A 23,753-nucleotide genomic window follows, 5' to 3' on the forward strand; every position below is an offset into this window, starting at 1 on the left:
GTGGCTGGGACCGATGAAAATATTTAAGTGAGTTGTTTTCGTTCTGGTAAATCATAAAAAAAATCATTATATAAGCGCGCTACCCCGAAGAAAGATTTCATATGGATAAAGAATTTCAGTCATCTTTTTTGCGAAATTATTTGAATATATTTGAGCATATAATGTTACTGATAGTGTGACTTCCTCTTCGTTTCTTTTTTATTTCAACTTGGTTGTAACTACAAGGTTTTCGTGTGATGATATCCACACAGATCGCCTCCACCGCTGAAAGAGATAAACCCCGACCTTATATGAACTGGGCACACAAATCGTCAGCCATTATTAACTATTTGTGATGGTCCTTTCCAATATAATAGGACAAATAATCGCAGTTATTTCCTGTTCTATTTCTCAATATTGTCTTAATGGTGGCCGCCTGAATGGAATCCGACGCCTTTGCAGTTGCCTCAGCAAGAAATAGATTCTGCGAAGGCTGCTATAGTCTGGCTTCTTGATTCCAATTATCTAGCATGGGTGACTCTTACAGGAATGTTACCTTTGACCAAGCTAATAAAGCTCCAGGGAGCATAGGAACCTATCAGCTGCCGTCGCCCCTACCGATTGAAGTTTGTGTAATGAATTGGCAAGCCCAAAAAAGTTTTGCAATAATTACGCATTTGCATTTAGGAAAACGCATAGTGTTCCCGCTCAACACATTTTTATGTGCAGATTTATTTTCCTTTGACAGGAGGTTGATTTCAAAAATTCTTAGACAGTTGCTGCCACCACCTCTTCAAATGTGAAATTGGCGCTGAAGTGGTAGAAGACAATCGCCGGTAGTAATGATATCACACACGAGAGGTCTCCGGTTAATGGCCACGTTTTCCTCAGCTTTCTTTTGGTTGCATGCGGCTGGCCCCGGAACGTAAAGGTTTGTAGTTTGTGTAAAATATTTGCTGTGATATCCATTTCGTGCGATATTTTTATTCTATATACCGATAGACTTGGTAAATATATGTGTAAAAAGCGATCAGTTAAAGTTTTATGAACGGATGACTTCTGTAATGATGGATATTCTATGGATGGTTTTTTTCTGGCTGGAGGAGTATGGGCATCGGTCACGTTGCGATGTTATGTAGAAATTGCGGTAATAGACTAAATGTGTTGCTGGGAGCATGTTTAAAGTTGAAAAAATGTATAAATTAGAATTTAATGTTTTGAGGAAGTTAAAAGAATATATGAATTTGATAATTGGATGTTCAATTGTGATTTCTAGATGTTTACGTCAAGTGCAAAAATTGTGAAAAGTGGAGGAGCCGAGCCAGATACCTTCGAGAGCTCCATATCTCAAGCTCTCCTTGAACTGGAAATGAGCAGTAGTGACCTGAAGGCGCAGCTTAGGGAATTATATATTACAAAAGCGAAGGAGGTGGAGCTTAACGGCAAGAAGGTAAGGGATGTGTCCTATGTAATTCAAAACATATACTGAATACCTTGCAAGTGCGAGGGGCGGGGGATGTTTAGGTACCACCCGTAATTAATTCATAGTTGAGTGTGACTTGCTAAGAGTTAACAAATGTTGTCCACTTGCTTGTTAGTGGCCTTTTCATGTGCAGCATTTCATTCTGGGTGTTAACAAATTTCTTTGCATTAATTTTCACAATGACGATGAAATAAATATTCACGATGGGCCGTGGTTTTGGGAGAGATAATAAAATAGCAAAGAATAGAAATGATCAGGGAATCAATTCGAGACAAATCGTTAGCAATTCATGACCAATTATGGTAATTTGTAGTGATTTGGGGAAACGGCATCCTAGTCAAGGGTTGGATGCACCATCGAGTTCCTGATGGTCTCCAACATGGAATTTGGTTATCCATAATGGTGCAAGATTACTAGTAATGGTGAATGGGTAAGGAACGTGACTGTTAACGCCAATTTCCCCCAGGCACTGGGCACAGGAATTTGTTGTACATATACTATGTGTATCGCCTCAAACAAATGGTCTGTCCCCGCAGTTGTCTGGGGCTCAGTTATGAAAGCATTGAGTAGTCATGATTTGGTCGAGGAATTCTGTTAATTTCTCTATTCTGAACAAACATGTGATGAGGAAACTCGTTTTTCTTGTGTTGTAAGTTTGTTACCAAGTAGGAGCTGCATATGTCCTTATTGGGTCATCTTTTGCCAATATTTTTTCAACATATAAAATCATATATCATGAAATGCATGGTAATTGGACACAATTTAAAGTGAAATTCTTACTTGGAAGAAAGTGAATCTAAATGTAAGTCATTTAAAGCATCGAGCACCTATTGATTTTCACTATTATTTTATCAATTGCATTCGTTGACCTTGCCCTATACCATTTATTATTCCATGAGTGCTTCATCTGTGGGAGAAATGCATGCTTCTGTTTGCGCACATGCACGTTCATTGTGAGTGAATGCTAAAGTTCTTAATGTCAACTCCTCATCAATTTATTTACTGATCAGTTGATCAAAGTTAGTGAAATATAACATTTGTCAAATATTTTGATACTATGCCGTGGCCAGTGATTATCAAGTTTTTACCCAGCTGTGAACATTATTTAAAAAATTCAGGCTCAAGTTTCGTGTGGATGTTAGCTCTACACACAAGTGGAAGCTAAGGTAAAATTTGGTAAACTGAGTGTGCACTGAATTTGGTCCCCTGCCAAACATTTGACTTTGAGGGTGCCTTGGAAAAATAGAAACTCGCCCTGCAGTGTATTTTTTGGGATTCTTAAGCTGATATACGTAGGATTGATACGCATTTTTCGTATTCTTTGACTGTGTAGTAGATTGTTAGCACTGAAGGTCATGTTTACAAACCATGATTTCTACTTCTAGATTTCTGTCTAGCCTCCAAGCCCATTGACTTTTTGTTGCTCTCTTCAATATGGAGCTCATAGTCGGTCAATTGTCAACTCTTTTTTCTACCATTTTCAACCTTATTTGTTCAGGTATGGCAATAAAGGAAGCTGACAAGTAGTAAATAGTGTCTGTTTGGTAAGGTAATAGTTGATCAACTATTCCTGCCACCAACCTAGGTGGTTACATCATTTTCTCCACAATAAAAAAGATAGAACAATGAGGCATTGATAATATGACAATTCAAGTATAAAGAAACCAAAACACAGTAAACAACATTGAGGCTGGTTTGTTAGGTGGTGGTCGAGTACACCCAGTACTAATCCCAACGGCAGGTAGAATCCACACCTAAGAAGGATAGGGGGGTCAGTGCCTTCCCATTCGACGGTTATGGTTTCCCAGAAAGATCTTTTATCCAGGAAGGCACCCAGCTTTGACATAGCCAGGGGTGCCCAGAATTCAGGTACACTGCCGTAAAAATATAGTTACGTTTCAACAACATTAAAAGCAATGTATGACATTATAATAAGCATAATATAAATGGGAAATGTGTAGAAAATCTTCAAAATCTATTCAGGGTAAAATGGCTAAGAAAAGGTATTACGTCAACGTAGGTCATTTTTTGTATTTTGAATTTTAGAGTGAAAAACAATTATTTGCAACAGTCAGTGGCACAGGGGAGTTCAAACAAAATATTGCCCAAAACTTTCGTGGCAGAAACATAAACATTGAACACAATGGTTAGTAGTTAGCCATTTAGGGCAGTAGTGGTTAATGGGGTCCTTGTGATATGAATGGCTGTGTAGCCATGGGAAATATCTGCCATTCTTCTATGTTGCATTGAAATGAGAATGCAGTTGTCTGCTGATAACCGTTTGTCATTTCTTTGGGTCACATGAAATGTTTTATTTACGAAAAATTAGGAAAGTGGCCAGCTTTTCTCCTCACTATTTTTTAGGCCTTGTAAATTGGTGAATTGATTTCAGTTACTTTGCTGGTTTTTTTTCGTAGTTAGCATGTGCCATAATGATTTGATACATTTTAACGGTCCTTTTTCACTTTTCTGGCAGTCCATCATCATCTATGTGCCAGTCCCCCAACTGAAGCAGTTCCAGAAAATCCAGACGCGACTTGTACGTGAGCTAGAGAAGAAATTTAGTGGGAAGCATGTTGTGTTTGTTGCAGAGCGCAAGATTCTCCCCAAGCCAACTCGAAAGACGAGGACCAAGAACAAGCAGAAGAGGCCTCGCAGGTGAGCATTCAGTGACAGTTGATGCCAGGTGAGCATTGTGTGTCAGAGCACACAATGAATCCAGGAATTCCCCTCTGCTCATCATGCTTAAATGAAAAGTTTCTCATTAAGAGAATCGTTATCGAGACCAATATTGTAGCTCTTGATGCAAATTACTCGCTGTGCAAGGTGCTAATTGAGGTTCCACTGTATAGTACGGTAAGAGAAAATGAATACAAAACTAGTGCCAAAAATCACCCAAGTTACTAAATTAAAAGAAAGAAATAGAAAACGTAATTAAAAGACTGTCGAATGGAATGTGAAATGAACTCAGAATTACCCAAAAGCCAATACGTGGTTTTGCAATGCTCACAAATGTTTGACCAAGCTATCTCAAGTATCAAAACATTTATATCTGTTAATTCTTTTTCTTGGCTACATCGATGGTAATACTATTGCTTAGTGTGTCAAAACTCTAGCTGCCTTGCCATTAGGCACCTTATTTACATTTAGGTACCTAAAGGCATAATCTGTAATGCCTAACAAAGCTCTGTCCAAACTATAGTATTCTTGTCGGGAAATAAAGCGGATATTGAAGGTGAAATTTCGCCATACATTATTATTTACTATTTTATATTAGTATTCTTCTGAGTAATTTTTTTGTGTGAGACAACCTTAAGTTTAATGAGATACGGAGGCAAAAGAGTAAAGACAATAAATAATTCGTCAAATTTCCATATTCTGATGTTAGTGCTGGCTTCTTTTAACTGAAAAAGTCATCAAAATAATGTTTTCATTTTATGATTGTTGGTCCCTGCTCCTATAAATTGCCTCTGAAAATCCAGCCTGGCAACGTTTTCCGCTTACAATTGGTCAAAACTGACGTTTGTGAAATAGTATGATTTTGTCTCTCTTGTTCAGCCACAAGTATCAGGGTTTTCAATCATAATAGTCAAAATCGAGCTGTTACGTTGTCGTTGATCCTTTTTCTGTCATTCTGTCTGAAAGAAGATGATTTCGAAGTCTAAGCAGTAAGACCAATTTCATTATGTGTTGACTTGGTCTTGTATGGTGGCAATCTGTATTAGTTGTTAGGTTGTGTGCCATCACACTGGCCAATTCGGTTACAGTTCTATCAACCATGTGATTCTGTAACTAAATCTCAGAATTGAAATGAGAGGATTGATACAGTCACTTCAAACAAATTGATTTGCATTATCTTGTGTGAACTGCTTGAGATGTGTCCAACACATGGTTCTAAAATTTTATCGATTTTTGCCATTGTTTTATGAAAAATACAGGTAGTATTGCCTTGAATGAAAAATAGACTAATTGCTTCATTATCTATCATATATACTTAGCAAAAGGTTTATGAAGTGTACCATTGCTCCTTCACAGCTGATATCTCTGCCTAACACCCTGTGTGTAATGTGCATGGCCTGATGTAGATGAAACTATATAGTGCATCATCGAGTTCACAATGTTCTATTTTATGGGCTTCTGTGATCCACAATGGTGCTACAGCAATTTCAGTTCATTGGAAAGGATAAGAATGTATGTATTTCTTTCCATCCTCTGGCTGGATACAGGCAAACGATTCTGAGCATAAGGCTGCTGAAGTTTTGAAAGAAGTTTGTATAAAAAGTATAGGATTATCAGCGAGATATATTTGATATGATCACTTCAAAGAAATTGCTATGCGTCAGCTTGTGTGGACTGCATGAGGCATCACCCAAGGGGGGTTCTAAAATTAAACGATTTTTGCCATAATTGAATGAAAAATTTCCGTTGTGGTAACCTGAGGCCCAAATCTTTAATTTTTCTTTCTGATTTGCGTGTTACATAACCCAATTTCATATTATGCAGGTGGGTATCATGGTGTTCATGAAACACTTCTTATGTTTCATATTTTATCAAAATTTGGATAGATATATTAGTTGATGTTACTGCAACAATCTGCCAGGATATATTAACGCATTAATAGGAAGAGAAATTCCTAAACAAATACCATTGCTATATTAGTATAAAACCATAAACACAGTAATCAACCCTAAGGTCGGTTTGGTGGGTGATGATAGGGTTCACCCAGTACTAAGCCCAATGGCATGTGAAATTCACACATCAGGGTAGGGGGGCCAGTTCCTATCCCTGTGCCGGTTATGGTTTCCCAGGAAGATATGGTACCCAAAAAAATCACCTTGCTTGTGTGGAGCTGCTGTTGCCCAGGGAGTTGAACCTGGAACCCTCCGGTCATTAGTCCAACACTCTACCCCCTGGGCTACCGCGACCCTCTATATTAGTATGAACTTAGTTATTTCCATTAGTAAACAATAGGTAATTTCATTTTTAAGCATTCAAATTGTTTATGCAATATTAGGATGCATACGCAGCATTAGATGCTCAGCTAAATTAAATTATGGTAATTAGAGAAATCAATCAAATTTAATGTTTATAGAAATCAATGTAAAGAAAAGGAAAGATTTTGTAGATCAAAAACTATTTCATTGGAACCACACCAAGCTCATCCTATCAGCTCTTTTTATTTAGAATTGAGGAATTGCTCATCCCAAATTTTAATTCTCTGTAATTATCCAAGTACTGAATTTACTCACTCAAAATAATACTTAAAGGTTGGTTATTTTTTCAACCTCCAATAGACCATTAAAAAAGAAAAGTGAATATTATAAAAATTATTTTATTACTAAAAGTTGTCTTTTTTTATTCTAAAAGCTCGCTAAGAGATGAGCCGTTCAACATAACCTTGACATTCGAGAGAACTTGTGCCCAGTTGCCAAGTTAATTCTATCACATGCATGTGTTTTGTAAGGGATAAATGAAACATCCCCTACTGCAATCTTGAGGTGTTTCCTTGCCTATGCATTCCGATATACATACTCTAGAGCTATGCTGGTAGGAGCAATAATAATTGCACCTGGTAGGTTCACAAATGCTAGATAGGTCAAAGGATAGGAGCTAAATGAGAAATGGTCCTTCTGTTCCTCAATGAGGTGTTGCAAAGGTGTCTGACCCCAGCTATTGAGCGATGGTCATGTTAAGCAAACTATTGAGAAGGCAATGAGATAACATGTTTATTGCCCAATGAACCCAACATGTATGGATGTAACAGGACAAAGTTATTAGAATAGGTCCTGGCCACTATGGGACTCAGTCCAATTGGCTGTGTTGTGTCTGACTGGGGGAGAGTCTTCTTTCATCATCTCATGAATTCCTTGCTAAGCAAAATTGACAGCAGCAGCACAGAAAAGGACCAAACCATTCAGAATCAGGAGTTCTGGAATGGAGAGGAATGTTGGGACAATGTGGAAGGTAATTAAGAAAATACAAAGCAAAATAAATTTATTTTAAGACTGTGTGAGATGAGATGGAAGGATAGTGGGGATAACTGGAGTAATAGGTGCAGAGTCGTACACAACATAAACGAAGACAGCCACCGAGAACTGTCAGTAAAATAAATGAAAAAGTAGGCATAAAATAGTAAAGGGAGCAGCCAGGTGATTGAAAATTATTAGTGGAATGGGCAGGTTTTGGAAGGGTAAGGCGTTGGTGTTCACCTGTGCTTTTCAATGTGTACATGGAGGAGAGGCATGGGAAGAACTAGAGACTTAAGCAAGTTGATGGGCAATTCTTTAAATCTTTTAGGTCTTCTGATGATCAAGCTTAAGTTTCTCAGTCAGCCAAGGGGTTGCAAGCATTGCTGGGTGAATTAGAAATCTAGTGCGATAGGTATGGGATGAGAGTAATGTAACAGAGCAATACAGTGAAGACAGTAATACAAGCAATGATTATGCAGTTTTCCAGAAGAAGAAAGGCTAGGGGTAAACATTAAAATAGAAGGGCAAAAACTTGAGGAAGTGGAAGTTTACGTATCTAGGAAGTGTTATGGACCAAAACGGACAAAAGTATTATGGAAGGATTAATAAGGATAAAAAAATGTGTTAGTTAAAGAAGCTTCCCCAAGGAGAGAATTGATGCCAGGGCCATTGAGTAAGGATGTCAAGAAAAGGATCGTTAAAACTTTGATATGGAGCATAGTCATGTATGTTGTGGAAACATGATATTTGAATTGGTGATAAAAGTAGGTTGGAGGCTTTTGAAATGTGGGTGTGGAGAAGGATGAAGTTGGAGTGGACAGAAAGGAAAATAAACAGCATGGTGAAGCAGAAGATGGGATTGCTTGGAAAAATCATAAAGAGACAGGAAAGATAGATGCTGTGTGTTTTGAATGGGATGTTGAAAACTGAGAGGGGTGAACCTTGGGCAAACGAGGGGAAGGAATAGGATAGGGATGTTCGATGGAATGAAGGAAGTATACGGAGATGGTCTGATTTTAAAGTCAGGTAGGAGAGGTGGAGCAATGTAGTGACGTCTAATCTGTGTCCATTCAAAACCTAGATTAAGCCACATAATATGAATAATAGAAGTGGAACACCAGGGGTACAAAGTTAAACAACTGTCATGTAATCGTAGTAGATTGAGTTACATAACTTAAACAGTATTACTAGAAAGGGATGTTACATTTCAAGTAAATGAGTGTCTGGGAATTGAACCCATGCCCTCTTGTCAGTGGCCCAATGCTCTACCAGGTCCGCATCTGTCAGTAATACAGATGCTATTTATTTAAATGTCCTCTGATGTTGAAGTCCAAATATTGGCTGGCTATCCGAACTATGCACTTTCTCTTATCCCAATTAGTTGGCCATCAGTATTCTAAATCTCAAAGTTTTCTTTCTCGCCTATATACTCTGGTCTTGCCTTAATTATAAGCTTACTATGCTGCTGGTACTGCCAGTGTTACTGTCATAGTTCAGCTGTGCTCATCTCTGCAGACAAAATCGATGGGAAAAAGGTCTTGTGTATTATTTGTCGTAGGAATTTGGGTTTGTAATTTATTGATTGTCAAACAAATTGGAAATAAGGTCTCTGTGGAAATTTTTAATGGATGATGATTTTCTTCCTAGATGAGGGTGAAAAATAGCAATATATAATGTGCCCACTTTTCTCTAATTTTTCAGTCGAACTCTAACTGCAGTGTATGATGCAATTTTGGAGGATCTGGTGTTCCCTGCTGAAATTGTTGGAAAGAGAATCCGAGTAAGGTTGGATGGCTCACAGTTGATCAAGGTTCACCTAGACAAGAACCAACAGACTAATATAGAACATAAGGTAAGAATTTGCTTACTTGTTTTAAAATAGTTCCTCTCCCTTAGTTTCTGCTAAATAAACATGTTAATTTAGCAATTAAACTTGAATTTGGGTAGATCTGACACTTGGGAAGTGTAGGTTGTTTTCAGTAATATTTTTGGTGAAGCGGTCAAAAGAATCATCTCAAGGATTCTGTTGTACATGCCTATACCTGGAATATTAAAGAATATTCCGTTTATAATTAATGGTTTCTGGCGTAACTTTATGGAACCGATTCATTATAAATAAATGAAAGGACTAACTTTGTAGTTCCACACGAAAACGATTTATTCACACGACCCGGGTTTCGAAGTAAAACTTCATCATCAAAAACTTGACCTGATGATGAAGTTTTACTTCGAAACCCGGGTCGTGTGGAACTACAAAGTTAGTCCTTTCATTTATTTATAATATTCCGTTTGTTCATTTATTTTGATCAGGTAGCTGGTCCTATTTATAAAAAGCATGCAGAAGGCAATAAAAAGCATTATGAATTAAGTGTAAAATCTCTTACGGTTCAACAAAAAAATTTTTAATTACATATCTCATGGTTTTTGAGATATGTAATTAGAAACATTATTTTTAAAATGTTCCGTAAACATCAGCGTATGCATAGCAGAGAACTGGCTTTCTCTTCTCCTGGAAACTAAGCAGAAACAATTACTTCTAACTAAACTCAGTAAATCATTTAGTGTACTTTTTTCAAATGGTTATGCAACCATTTATTTACAAAGTGGATGATTTGATATGAAAAAAACCCATTGAACAGTTAAGCACTTAAGTTAAGCATACAAGTTATGTAATAGGTAATGATCGAGTCCACCCAATGGTAAACCTGACGGCATGTGAAATTCACACTTCTGGATGGTTAGGGGGTCATTTTCCCTTGAGTGCCTATGGTTTCCCTGGAAGTTCTGGTACCTGAAAAATCCCCTGAGAGGCTTGCCTGGGAGTTGAACCAAGGCCTTCCTGTGAGGAGTCCAATACTCTACCCCGTCAGACTATTACAGTCCCTGATTTGATATGAAATATCTCTAAATTTAATCTGTTATTTTAATGCTTGGCTGAATGTGGTAGTCTTATTCAATTACTTAATTCTTCATACAAAATTGTTGTGAAAGTTGACACCCAAGTATGTTCCATGAAGTTAGCCAAAGCGGATTTGCTGCCCACCCTAAGGGCCTGGGTATGCTAATCAAAACAAATTTACCACACCATTAGGCCATGGCCATGTGGCACAAATGGCATAGGCTGTTGGTCTCTGCCTCCCCTAATAACTACTACTGCTAAAAGTTGCGAAATGTTGATCCTTTGTCTTTTGACCTGTTCATTTACTAGCTTGGCAAGCCATCAAGTTACTTCTATACTTAGCATGCTCTATTTGTAAATGATACTTTAAACATTGGGGGTGGGTGCTGTAAAGAAGAAACAGGAAAGGATTGCCTCAAGTTTTTAAAACATGCACTAAAGAAAGAAAAAACATACTACTGTTAAAAAACGTTTATTTGCTATGCAAGTTTGCCGGCCACGGTGGGGGCAGCGTAACATCCTCGTCTGCCAACACAGAGGTTGCGGGTTCAATTCCCACCTAGGTGATTTTTGCTCCACCTAGGGCTTGGGTGCATGTAACTGTCAAATTGTTATATCAATGTCCGATGTAAAGGTCAGAGTGCTATTTACGGACTAATGGAAAATAAATAAAGCCCACTGTTGTGTTTTGCTTCTAGAAGACATATACCTACTTTGACACAGATTTGTGAAAGATCTAAGGGTGAGTTTCTGGATTTCCTGAGCTGGTCAATGGTTATGATCTGGATTAAATAAGTGGATGAACATAAATCTGGATATGGGTAAAATGGCTGCAGAATTGAATATATTATCTGAACAGATTAAAAAATGGAAGAAATCTTAGAGGAATATGTTAATGGGTTGTTGGAGTTATTTGATTTGCCATTATTAATTTTCATAATTATGAAACATTTCTATAATGAAACTACAATAATGTTTTCCTGTAGACTTGTATGAAGGTTTTCCATAGCAATTTCGTAGACATAATTGTGCATTTTTGAAAAATTATGGTTAATGACGATATTGGCCGATACAACCATACAGTGAGTGCATAAGATGCACCAGTGCTTTTTAAGAAAAAAATAAATTTTTCATGAATTTCCATCATGATTTATTGAACTAATTTTATAGTTATTCATAATGTAACTAGTGATCAAAGTTGCTAGCTATGTGACAGTTTTTTTATCGCCAATCTAAATATCCAGAAATCCATCTTCAGAGCAAATAAATTGTCTGTACTCAGGTATGCACTAACAATTCCACGTTTTTTAAGTGATTTTATAATTCTCATTTCAAAGACCTCTTGACCAAAATAGAAATAGTTGAATCAGGTAATCAGGGTGTTAATTTGGAAACTCAAGAAAAACATTTGAGGGAAATAGAGAATAGTTGGTGGGAAGTACAGCACAACTAGCATAGGGAGTCGATACACCAGAATTACTGACACTTTCCAATTTATACATTTTTTTGTCTGGTTTCCCAATACTTCTTGCTGCTCATGCTCTTGTTCTGTTTAATTTGTTATTGTTTAGATATAGATGAAGAACTTAAATTTTATATGAGGTTAATGAAGTTCATTGTCACTGTCTAGGTAATGTATGCACTTAGAGCTTTCTCTGGGATGTCATTTAGACCAGTGTTAATTCCTCTCAGCTCTGGGATGTCAAAGTTTATATTGGTTATTTCTCAGAAACTCAAATATCAGGTGGGAAGTTGTAATGTAGAGGATCCCTCCCAGTTCTGGGGGAAGTATAGTCATAGTGGGCTTAGGTTATGCATGATAGAGCAATGTACCAAGTGTGAACTTGTCCAGGCGCAACCTTGTCAAAGGTTAATTAATTCTCATTGTTGAGAATTTACCATTTTATCAGCCTTCTGCATTTTCAAAAATTTAATATTTCTCATTGCATTGATGCCAAATAATTTACTGACTGCAGCTTGATTTCAACGTAGCCTCTATTTTAGAGCCTGTAAATATTGTAACCCATATTGCATGTTATTGTGATGTTAACCATTTCAATTTGATTTCTTTCAAGGTGGACACATTTACATCAGTCTACAAGAAGCTCACTGGCAGGGAGGTGACTTTTGAGTTTCCTGAACCTTATTTGTAATTTAAATATGAATTCCACTGAACTGTTCAATAAAAAATAAGCAATTTACCGTATTTATTGAATTACAATTTCTCTCTTGCTATTTGGATTTATTGCATGTTATTTTACATGTAATGAAACTATTCTCTATGTACCAGTGCCTGGATAATTACCGAAAGGTCTGAAATATCAATCGATCAGGGTGGGTAATTTATGAATGGGAATAATGGAAACTGAAAACACAATGTTAATAACTATTGCAATCAAAACTTGTGGTGTAAGCAAGTCCTTTGAAGGGGACTGCCCTCCTAGTATAGTATGAGTGTTTAGTTGGTTAAAGTAGGTGTGTTCAAAAAGTAATGGGAATTTGTAATTTCACTTAGTGCATAATGCACTAAGAGTTGACTCCAGGTCCAACGATCAATGATGAGTACTACTTAGGTTCAATGCTGTTTGCGTGAAGCAGTACAAAAAAAATTGTCATGTATGTGGTGAAACAATTCATGGCATTTGCACCACCCCAATAATGCACCTGCTCGCACCACTCACTGGTTGTTTGTGGGTGTTTGGCCAGGTTCTCATTTGGTAAAAAATGAGAGTGTGGCATTACAAAAACACAAACATCAAATACCCCAAAGAATAAAGCATAAATAATTATATTATCAAAGCCGGGAAATATCAATGCAAAAAGAGATGTTATTGGCCAGAAAAACATCTAAGGATGCAACATCATTAAATGAAGAATACAATGTATTATTTCATTGAATTAACATGAATTTTCACAAAGCCCGGAACAATTGAATGCAAAATCATACCTGCCTCTAGGGATAAACATGCACTATAGAAAGAAAGAACGTATTACTGTTAAAAAACGTTTATTTACTATGGCAGGATAACGTCCTCGTCTGCCAACCCAGAGGTAGTGGGTTTGATTCCCCCTTGGTGGGTTTTCCTCCACCTAGGGCTTGGGTATATGCAACTGTCAAATCGTTACATCAATGTCCAAAGTCTGATGTAAAGGTCAAAGTGCTGTTTTCGGACAAATGGAAAATAATAGATAAAGCCCACTGGTGCGTCTTGACTCGACAAGACATACCTACTTCGACACTGTTGTTTGGTGGAATTATGCGCGTGTTCCAACCATGCATGCTTGGTGATTGCCGAGAGTTGGAACTGTTTCTTTTCTTTGGCCCTTTGATGCTCCTTGATTCTGCAACTACTGGACCTTCCTGTTTGGCCAATATAGGATTATTCACATGGGCACTTAGTCTCAGAAAACTTACATGAGATCGGGGATCCTGCCATTCGGCTTAGGGATGGCTACACCCTTACTTTGATGTACATAGGGTAATTCCATCTTACCACCAATTAACAGCCAGTGTCTCCTATATGTAGCGGCCAAATTGCAATGAAGATCACTTCAACCTGAAGATGCCTCCAGGACTGGGGGCAAAACTGTTGTCCAGCAACCCAACCTACTTATTTTATTTCTTCCCTTGAGCTGAGCTCTTATTTCAACCATTGCCATATAAAACAGTGCACTCCATAGTTTGAGGAATCACATGGTTGTAATTATTCTTTATGGAATACCTTTGGCTAATAAGTCCACATTACATTGTCATGGTGACCCAAGTTTCAATGGTCAAAAATCACCTGTGCACATATTGAATGAGTTTATGGCTATGTATTTGTAAAAGTTAAGAACTGCTTGCGGGTTGATAAACATCTGGAATAGTACACAGGAGAGTGTTTTGTTTTTTGAAATGCTTGTAATTCCTTCAGATTTTAGATTAGGATGCAGTTGTTAGATACTATTTCATCTTATAAATTCCATGCAATATCTTGCTTCCCATTCTGGAAAGGAAGGAGTGGAGATCTATAGGCTGGCATAGATTTACAATCTAGGACCAAAAACCTGTTTACAGCTGAATATATACCGACCAATTACGTTTACACACAACAGCTGTTTTTGTATCTGGGATGCAGGGTTATGAGGTAGGCCCTTTGGATTCCATAAATGCATCCCTTATGTGGGCATCTTACTTCAAAATGCCAAATACAGATTGCCAAGGGTTAATTTCAGCTAATCAATCAAACAGAACACTTTGCCATCGAAATAATGTCTTTTATGAGGATGGAATAGGGAAAACGTCCCTAACTTCACTGGTGAGCTTGTCTGTTTAAGGAAATAATATTTTCTTTGCAGAGGAACAGTCAAGCCAGCAAAGTACAGTCACAATCAGATAAATATAACCTTCATGAAAACACTTTGATGGAGGATTTCACAACTTGATATCTTTTTCCAAGTAACATTCAAAACTTTTACTCATTATTTCAATGATGTCATTACCATTGCAGTACAGTGTTGACAACAAAATAAAACTAACGGCCAACTTGGTAAAAATTGAGAACTCTCAGATCCAGGAATTTACAGGTAATGCAAAAATCTCATTGAATATTTCACAATATTCAATGCAAAAACTTCCTGGGTTTTAATTCATTTTTTCAATTAAAATTGGCTATTTTTAAAAATATACTTTGGGTTTCCTGTCATTAACATAGCTCCCCTGTTACTAAATATTGATTCAAGATAATGATGCCAACATTCAGCAGTGTGGATGGAAGTTCATTTTTTTAATGCCACGAACAGATTTTACTTGGGGTCATCAGCAATGTTCCACAGCTCCATTTTGGGTAAGCATGTAATAAAGACATGAGCAGAGCACGTATCTTTGTTTCACAGCTGCAATCCTATTTTAACCTCGAATCTGCTGGTAGTTACAATCAAAACACCTTATTTCTCCAAAATATGACCAATAAATGTGTTTCTTACCCACTTATAGACAATGCCATTATGATGGATGGCTAATGAACACAATTATAACATAAATATGAGTTTTGTTTGGCAAAGATGCTGTTGCTGAGTCTCAACTCATTTCAACCTGCCGCAGCCAATATGGTCATTGATTCCAGTCATGGATGTCACAATTCAGTCCTTATATTCAAATTTCCAAGTGAGTTCCTTACTCATTAAAAATAGATACATATATGAATATGCTCAAAATACTTATCAATATGTTTCTAAAGTTTTACATCAACCAATGCCATGCCTTTTGAGTACCTAATAAATCATACTTCAGAACATGTAATTTACATTGCAATGTCTTCAAACTTCTAATATTTTGTATGTACTACACACTATAACTTTCTTACTCTTTCCCTCTCTCTCACAACTTCATCACAGTCATTAGACCCTTATACATTCATATACATAGTCTCTTCTGCCCTGTGGTTTAGCTCATTCTTTCAGAGAAATGATTCTTTTGTTAGTTTTGTGTCCATGGGTCAATTGTAATTTTTTTCTCGGCAAATTCTTTGGTTTTTTAGCTCCTTTCATGTAACTTTGATACCTTTCCCCTTGACATCTTCTACATGCACATCGAGGACTATTTCCTGCCTGTTGAAACAAACATCTCCATCATCAACTGACTACTGACCACATGTGGTTTTGCTGACACAACACTGAACAGACCACTGGCTCCTATAATGACAGCGACCAGTTCAATCTTCCATGCTCTCCAATGATCAGCTAATGCTGTGTAAAAGAGGCCATAAAAACAGCATTCACTGATCATGAATCTGTTAAAACCCTTTCCAGCTTGACAAACATTCTAGAAAAGGGTGGATGAGAGTACTTGAAGAGAATGGTTGCTCCGATTAAGAGATCTGGTATGTTGATCACATTCAACCTGCTGGGAGTCCTCTTCTGAAATTTAACTGTCCATGAATATGATTGCTCAAAGATTGAAAGCTACTTGTATGGGAACAAAGAAGAAAGTTACAGTGATGAAAAACAAGACCAGATCCTTCTGTTCCATACAGTCCTCTGAAGCTGAAATTGGTGCCGACCAAAGACTAACAGAGCTGGAGATTTCAGATTAGAGGCAATCTTCATTTTGTTCTCTCTTTTTCAGCTAACCCACCAAGGTGCAAGTGGCCATTGAACCAATGGATAATATATTTAAACTCAGGAAGCAAAGAATTTCAGAAAAGGATGAAGCGAGTTGTATTTAGTATGGACATTTACTGACGGGAGAATGTTTTTTTTTTGGACTGTTAAAGTCAGCATCATAAATGGAGAAAATACCAGAAAATATTCCCAAATTGTGATGAGAAAAATTATACACACATATTAATTCTCATTGACAAAGCTATGTTATAAGTTTCAACATCACAAAAGGTTGAGGTTATTAGAGGTGGAACTGAATGGTAGAAGACCACTTTAAGGACTCCTCCAGGGCATCCCAGACCCTCACTATCAAATGATTCCTCCATTTGAACCTTCCTAAAATGGAAACAATAAAGTCATTCATATCTAGATAATATTCTCATAAGATAATTCTGTTGAATTATCATTGCATTGAAAAGGAACCCAAATTTCAACTGTAAAAATCAAATTACATTAATTTTCATTAAATATAATTCAAATTTAATTTGATATAATTGCATAATTATCAGCTACTTCATTCATTTTTCTACACCATAATATTCTTAAAGGCAAATATAAAATTTTACGCCAATATTTAGAGCATAATTAACCTGGTGTGATTGATGTCCAATATTCATCTAATGGCATCTCCGAGATCAAATAATTTAATCTTTATTCACTCAGTTAACCTGTGGATAGCAAGTAATAAAATGATGATGATGGTACTCACTCCGTTTTCTGAAATGATGATGAACATGGGAATTCCAAGCATGGCGTACAGAGAACCATTTATCCCATAACACTTGTTTAACCTTGGTCTACAATTATTAACCCAGATTACATGTATGTATATGGAAAGGAAATACATGTCTTCTTTGCTAGCTAGGAGTTAATTTTAATTACCTTTGGTCATTTTTCATTTAGCAGGGGTCATCAATTTGGAAGTAAGAGTACACAATAGGTTGGATTGGAGCCATTCTGGTGACAAATCAATAACACTTCCAGCCACAATTGTTGGTGAATGATGAATCTATTTCACTTAGATTCCTAGAAGGGTCAGGCGGCCAGCATGTACAGTTTTACATGTCTCAAGGAGCTGTAGAATGAGGTTTCAAGATACCACATATCTGAACATTCCCATATCAGCACTCTGAACTACTAGCCATCTCTAGAGAGACAATTTTTATTTCTTTCCTCCCAAAATTTGTTGGCTGTCCAGGACACAGTGGACTTCCAAAACACCTGTCTAACACACTACAGACTAATTTTAAGCTCCATAAAATTTTATATTCTTCCCTCTTACTCTAAAGTTCACTTCTTAAAGATGTATAACTCACCTTTGAAATGTTAAGGTGCTCCTTATTTTTCACATGAATATTTATTTGAACACATTTTTTCTCCATCAACTGAAATCACTTCTACTCAATATTCATGTTCATATAACCGGTGAATAATGAAAAGCACCTGTCATCTTTCAATGCCAACAGTACTCCTACTACTCAGGATAGAAATGTTATTCGACAAAAGTCTGAATACAGTCCTAGGCAATCATTTGTTGAATAGGCCCGGCACTTTGAATTTGTATTGCCAGACGGGATCAACATTCTGGTTTTCAGCAGATCTTCTCCAAAAAATATTCATTTTCATATGTGTTACAATTAATTTACCCAAATGCCACTAACATCCCAAGGCTTTTCTGCGACAATCATAATCTCTATGTATTAGAAAAGCCTTCTGAGATCACCCACACACTGAGATGAACAATGTCAATTGCTTTCATGATTATTGCCTAAAGAACTGCCGCATTTTCAAATATGATGGAAGTAGGACAGCTGGAACCATACACATTAAATGCTGTTTAACATGCCCATCAATTAAATCCAGATGCTGACGAAGCATGGCAAAGGGGCTGGGCTGGAATTAAGTAAGGAAAATTTGGATGAGCTGAAATAATTACAGAGATAAGTAGAATGTATATACTAATGTTGAGAAGTTGGTAACAGCAGGGAGGAAACAGGGTAACAGAGATCAAATGAGTGAAGCGCATATAACTGGCATTCCTAAATAAAATGTCCTGAGTCACAAGGAGCTCATCAGCCTCATTTGCAACTTGCGGAGGTACATTGATATGAGTTCATTATTTACTCCTGTCATTTCATAGCTTATCAGTTTTAACACGTGGGTTGGACTCATGTGACTAGCAAATACTCTCCACTACTTTTTCACTGACAAAGTTTCATGGCACATTTTAAGGCAGCATGTGAATATCCTGAATTCAACAAGAACATTTGGAATCTGAAACGATCATGTCCAAGCACACGAGGAGTCTTGGTGGAAACAAGAAGGCCACAAAGTGTTGTAAGTCATAGTCTAGAGAATGAATCACACTGTGAAAGAGTCGTGACTGGCCTGAACAGAGACACGGACGAATCCTTTTCAGGCAAACTCAACTATGGCCCAAAGGCGCGACAGAGCCATAACGCCCGCACGACAGGGCGCTCAGTCATCATCTTCGTCCTCTTCCTCCTTGATGATGCCCAGTCTCTTGGCCACCGATTTGACACTCGAGATCACCTCCTCCTGCACGAGGTTGAAACTCATGGCAAGCAGGGCGATCCCGAAGAGCAGGTAGAGCGAGCAGAGGGCTATGCTCACCTCCGCGTTGTCCTTGACCCTTTGGGCGGGCACGAAGTCCCCGAAGCCGATGGTGGTGAGGGTGATGAAGCAGAAGTAGGCCGAGTCGAGGAAGGGCCACTTCTCCCACTCGGAGAAGAGGAAGGCCCCGCCGAAGATATAGCTCACCACGAGGAACACGCACAACCAGATGGGTACGGGGCGCGTGCGGTCCCCGGCCCGGCCGCCGCCCCGGCCATCGCCGCTGCTGCCCCCCGCACCCGCGAACTCCTCCTCCTCCACCTCGTAGTCCAGCTCGTCCATGAGGTAGTCCTCTCGGAGGCGGGAGAGGCGCGAGGCGGAGGAGGCCCCCGCGGAGCGCGCCGAGAAGGACCTGAGGGGCGGGCCCGGGTAAGCGGTGGAGGGGTGGTGGTGCGAGTAGGGGCCCCCGACGGGTCCGGGGTCTCCGGGGCCCCTGTGAGCCGTCCTTCTCAGCGACCCCCCGCCCGTTGGAGCCAGCACCCCCGGCTCGGCGACCCCCGGCTGGTAAGGCCCCTCGGGGACGACCCCTCGGTGCTCCTTCTCCATGGCGTACTTGTTGAATAGGACTGGAGTGCGGGGCGCCTCGGGTCCTGCGGATTAGAGAGGCCATTGGGGCCCGATTAAGGTCTTTGGGTGGTCTCCTTAGAGCCGAGAACGGCACGAATCACGAGCGCGGCAGTTATCTCCTGCCAAGGATTGGGACACCATCACCTCGGCCACAAAATAGCCCGCGCCTTGAGAACCCATTGCAGCAGAACGGCCATTAATGCTAGGCGCGATGCGAATCCCTTCTGCCATTTAAACACGCACTACAGGTGCGAAAGTAGGATTCCATATGATACTGCATCGCCAAGCTAATTGAGAGTGCATTAATGTACCCCGAAAAGAATAATTGAACACTTATGATTACAAGGTACGATATCTAGGGCGAATGCCAAGAATGAATTTCGGAAAGCATGTTGGTCGTACTTCACAGAGGTTCATGGAAATAAGTCAACTATTAATTCACTCATAAACAATACAGGCTAAAGAGTAACCAACAGTTAGGAAAAGGCAAACGTTTTAAATTCGTTCTTTCAAAGCGTCTTCACCAATGTCTCACCGAATGTCTCCGATAGCTTACCAAATCGTACCCGTCAACCGATGCTTAGAACTGAAATCTCAAATAATGGAAGAGAACGTTTGCTGAAAAATATTAACCCTAATGAATCCTCCGCTCATCCCCCCTCATCCCCCTCCCACCCCCCGCGTGGCAGTGGAGGCAAGGATTCACTCGAGCGTGGAGTCCCTCGAATGAATTGCCCGAATAACACCTGATGTACTACAAAGAGTTAACCACCACTAATGATGTTTTGCGGGCAATGTAAATGGCAAACTGATTACGTATTTTAATATAATCTAAAATGAATTATCAAATAAAAAAGTCACCCAGTCGAAGTAAATTTCCTGCCTACTACCAAGTTCTCGGAAACGTTCATCCGGAATATGGATTTGGCGGAAATTCCAAGGGTTTATACAGTCGAAAAATGCGCAAATGTGAAAGGCGATTCCGACATTCGGTGGAAGGTATTCTGGAATTCCCAAACTTTACCCCAGCTAATATCTAAACCCATTGAAAATGCTCAACGTAGATTTATGCCTGACTCTGCTCAAGATGCCAAACCCCTCCCCTCAAATCATCCAGTAGAAATGTTTATAAACCTTCTCCTGTCCAGAATTTCCAATCCTTCTTTCCTCAGGTTCCTAAGCCATCAATCCAATTTGGATTTCTTGAAGAAAATAAATCTCTAATCAAAATGTAGTCATTACCTCCGACAACAAACATTCGACAGTTGTGGTTATTAATACCACGGACTACAAGGACTACAACTTCCCGATACCTCTTCCAACCGGAAAATACCCAAAGATCCAAATCCCTCAATTCAGGAGGAACTCATTCAATTTCTATCTTCAAACGGGCCCAATGGAGGTATATCCCCTAAAGACATTACCCTCCTTTCCCCTCGATAAATCACCTTCGTAGATGTAAACATATCATTGATAGACATGACAATCCAAAACTCTATGCATATAAAACCAGCTAATAGAGAAAAATACGTACAATACAACAGTTGCCACCATTATCACGCCAAACATACCACCCATTTTCCCTATCCATAGGAGGACACTGAATCTGTAATCATCCCGACTTCTTCGATAAATTCTTCTGAAACGTATACCATTTCATACCCAAGCGAGGATATTCCGAACCCCTCCCAAACAAAATAATACGACGACATGGTTATGCACCCAAACCTTCCTCCACAGTAGAAACCCACCCACCATCCTGAAAAACCCCTACCCTATCCTTAAGGACCACAACTCCACCACCAACATTTTGCCAAATTTCCCTCCGTTACTTTCAAACGCCCCGATAACTTATCAGACCTCCTCATTAAATCCCTACCCTGTCCCAAAGCCACTCCTATGCCCTGTAATAAACCAAGATGCAAAATATGTCCTATTTTCAAAACCCGAACCCCATCCCTCTCCCACCCGCTTTTCAACTCTCTCCCACCAAATCTCTACTCCTCATGCACATCCAGCAATGTAGTTTACCCCCTGAAGTTTCAACTATGCCCTGCCTTCTATATTGGACAGTGTACCACACCCCTAAATATTAGGATTGTTAACCACCGTGCCTCATGCAAGATTCTTGCCTGGCATGTTTCCAATCCCAAAGCACGCGATCGAATATAACACTCCCTTTGATAAATTGTAGCTCTATTCTAGCAATCCTCCCATCCTCCATTCAAATTCAAGAGAATAGAATAGGCATATACATGAAGTATTTCGCTCCTCAACTTCCGGAATGAGCTAGGGATCAATATCAGGCATTTTAATCACCCCGCCATCCAGACAGTTTCGTTCCCCATCCTCTCCCAAAACCTCTTGCCAATCCCACACTTCCAAATCTTTCCCCGCCCTCCCCTTCCACCCATCTTCCCCTTCTCGTATTTTCTCCTCCTCAGCCCCTTCTTTCCACAGAGGACAGTAGTATTGCCACCGAAAATTTCGTAATACGTGTAAGTATCCTTTTTATTGTGCTATGTGTTCGTAAAATCATTTAAGTTTATTGATGACCAAACTTTAGTTTGTCAGTCAGCTAAGGAGTTGCAAGCAATGCTGAGTGAATTGGAAATTCAATACGACAGGTATGGGATGAAAATCGATATTAATAAAACAAAGGTAATGCGATTTCCTAGAATGAAAAAGGCTAAGCTAAACATTAAAATAGGAGGGTATAAAGATTGTTGCTAATACGTGGAGTAGCAAAAAAATTGAACATTTGTCCAAGGCAGAAGGAATATCAATGGATAAAAGTGTCAAACATTATTTTATGGGAGCCAAATTTGGATATTACAGGATAGTCATTTCTTCGTGAGCATGATGCCTTCACCTGCAATTTTCTGGTCGTCTCCCGAGTGCATCACTCTGTAGCCGTCGCTCAAGAAGTCGTTTGCCCCCGCTCAATTAATTTCCCTCATTAATCAAGGCACTCGGAGTTAAAGCGAAAGATGCCCTCTATGGAATAATCAAAGATGGCTACGGCAGCAGAAAGATACCAGAAGACTTCCAGAAAATTATAATGATTGCAGTACCATAGAAACCGAAAACAGATAAATTCGAAGAACACAGAAAATTGAGCCTGGTGACTCAAGCATCGAAAATCCTTACCTGGATAATTTGCCGCAGAATAGAAGGAAACCTCTCAAAAAACCTATTTGGATTCAGGAAAAACCGAGGAGCATTCCTGAACTTAAGGAAGGCCTTCAACAACTTCGAATGGAACAAGATGTACAAGATACTAGAAACGCTTGGATTGGACTACAACGGCAGAAGAATTATCCATAACCTCTACAAGGATCAAGTTACAACAATGCAAACAAAAAATGAAGGAAAAATAGAAGCCAAAAAAAACAAAGGAGTAAGACAAGGATGCAACCTATCGTCAGCAATATTCAACGTATACCTGGAAGAGGCAATAAGAGAAACACAAGAATTAGGCATCAAAGGAGTCACGGTAAATGGAGAAGAAATCAACATGCTTCGGTTTGCAGATGACATCAGTGTAGTGGCGGAAACGCGAGAGGACCTGCAAGCAACTCTAAGTCTATGGATCAAGTACTGGGAGAATATAATATGAACATCAACAAGAAGAAAACTAAAATCCATGAGTGTGGAAGAGAGAAGCTGAATGCAGATATTAAAATTCGAGGGGTGAAACTAGAGAGCAAGTGGAATCCTTCATCTACCTGGGCAGCAGTATGCCATGGGATGGAAGGAGTTCGACCGACATCAAGCGAAGAATAGCCCAAGGGAATTGGCATTAAATGGAGTAGAATGGAGGGCTGCAGTAAACCAATCCTAGGATTGAAATACTGATGATGACAGGAAAGTCATAAGTGCAAACTAAATGGGGCGAGTATGAAATGTGCACATATGGTGGAAATATTTGCTGAGTTGGGATGAGGAATGGATGACTATGAAACATGCTGATTGGACAACGTAATGTTCGTGGACAAGTATGACCGATGATTTTGTCGTATTGCGAGATTGGACGACGGCCGAATCACCATCCGTTCTTTACACGAGAACAGTGTTCCGT

At 39.0% G+C, this 23,753-nt stretch overlaps 2 protein-coding genes and 1 non-coding gene across 3 annotated transcripts in view; 2 read left to right on the forward strand and 1 right to left on the reverse strand.

Annotated features, from left to right (window-relative positions):
• Positions 1-793: 793 nt before the first annotated feature.
• On the forward strand, positions 794-12,536 carry RpS7 (ribosomal protein S7). Its single transcript, XM_071591922.1, has 5 exons — positions 794-910; positions 1,256-1,429; positions 3,939-4,120; positions 9,133-9,283; positions 12,406-12,536. Exons 2-5 carry the CDS (start codon positions 1,256-1,258, stop codon positions 12,481-12,483), a joined length of 585 nt encoding a protein of 194 aa, XP_071448023.1. The 5' UTR covers positions 794-910; the 3' UTR covers positions 12,484-12,536.
• Positions 5,561-5,690, forward strand: LOC139694469 (small nucleolar RNA SNORA35). The gene has a single exon (XR_011702146.1). It is a non-coding gene; the product is annotated as a small nucleolar RNA SNORA35 (small nucleolar RNA).
• Positions 12,537-17,045: 4,509 nt separating the features above from the next.
• Positions 17,046-23,753, reverse strand: part of LOC139693530 (uncharacterized) — a 171,915-nt gene continuing 165,207 nt past the window's right edge. Inside the window, 1 exon segment of the mRNA XM_071591725.1 lies at positions 17,046-19,695. Coding sequence (XP_071447826.1) covers positions 18,950-19,695 — 746 coding nt within the window. The 3' untranslated portion in view covers positions 17,046-18,949.

Source organism: Hetaerina americana, unplaced genomic scaffold (genome assembly GCF_022747635.1).
Source record: "Hetaerina americana unplaced genomic scaffold, ioHetAmer1.1.p SCAF_5, whole genome shotgun sequence".
Classification (NCBI taxonomy): domain Eukaryota; kingdom Metazoa; phylum Arthropoda; class Insecta; order Odonata; family Calopterygidae; genus Hetaerina; species Hetaerina americana.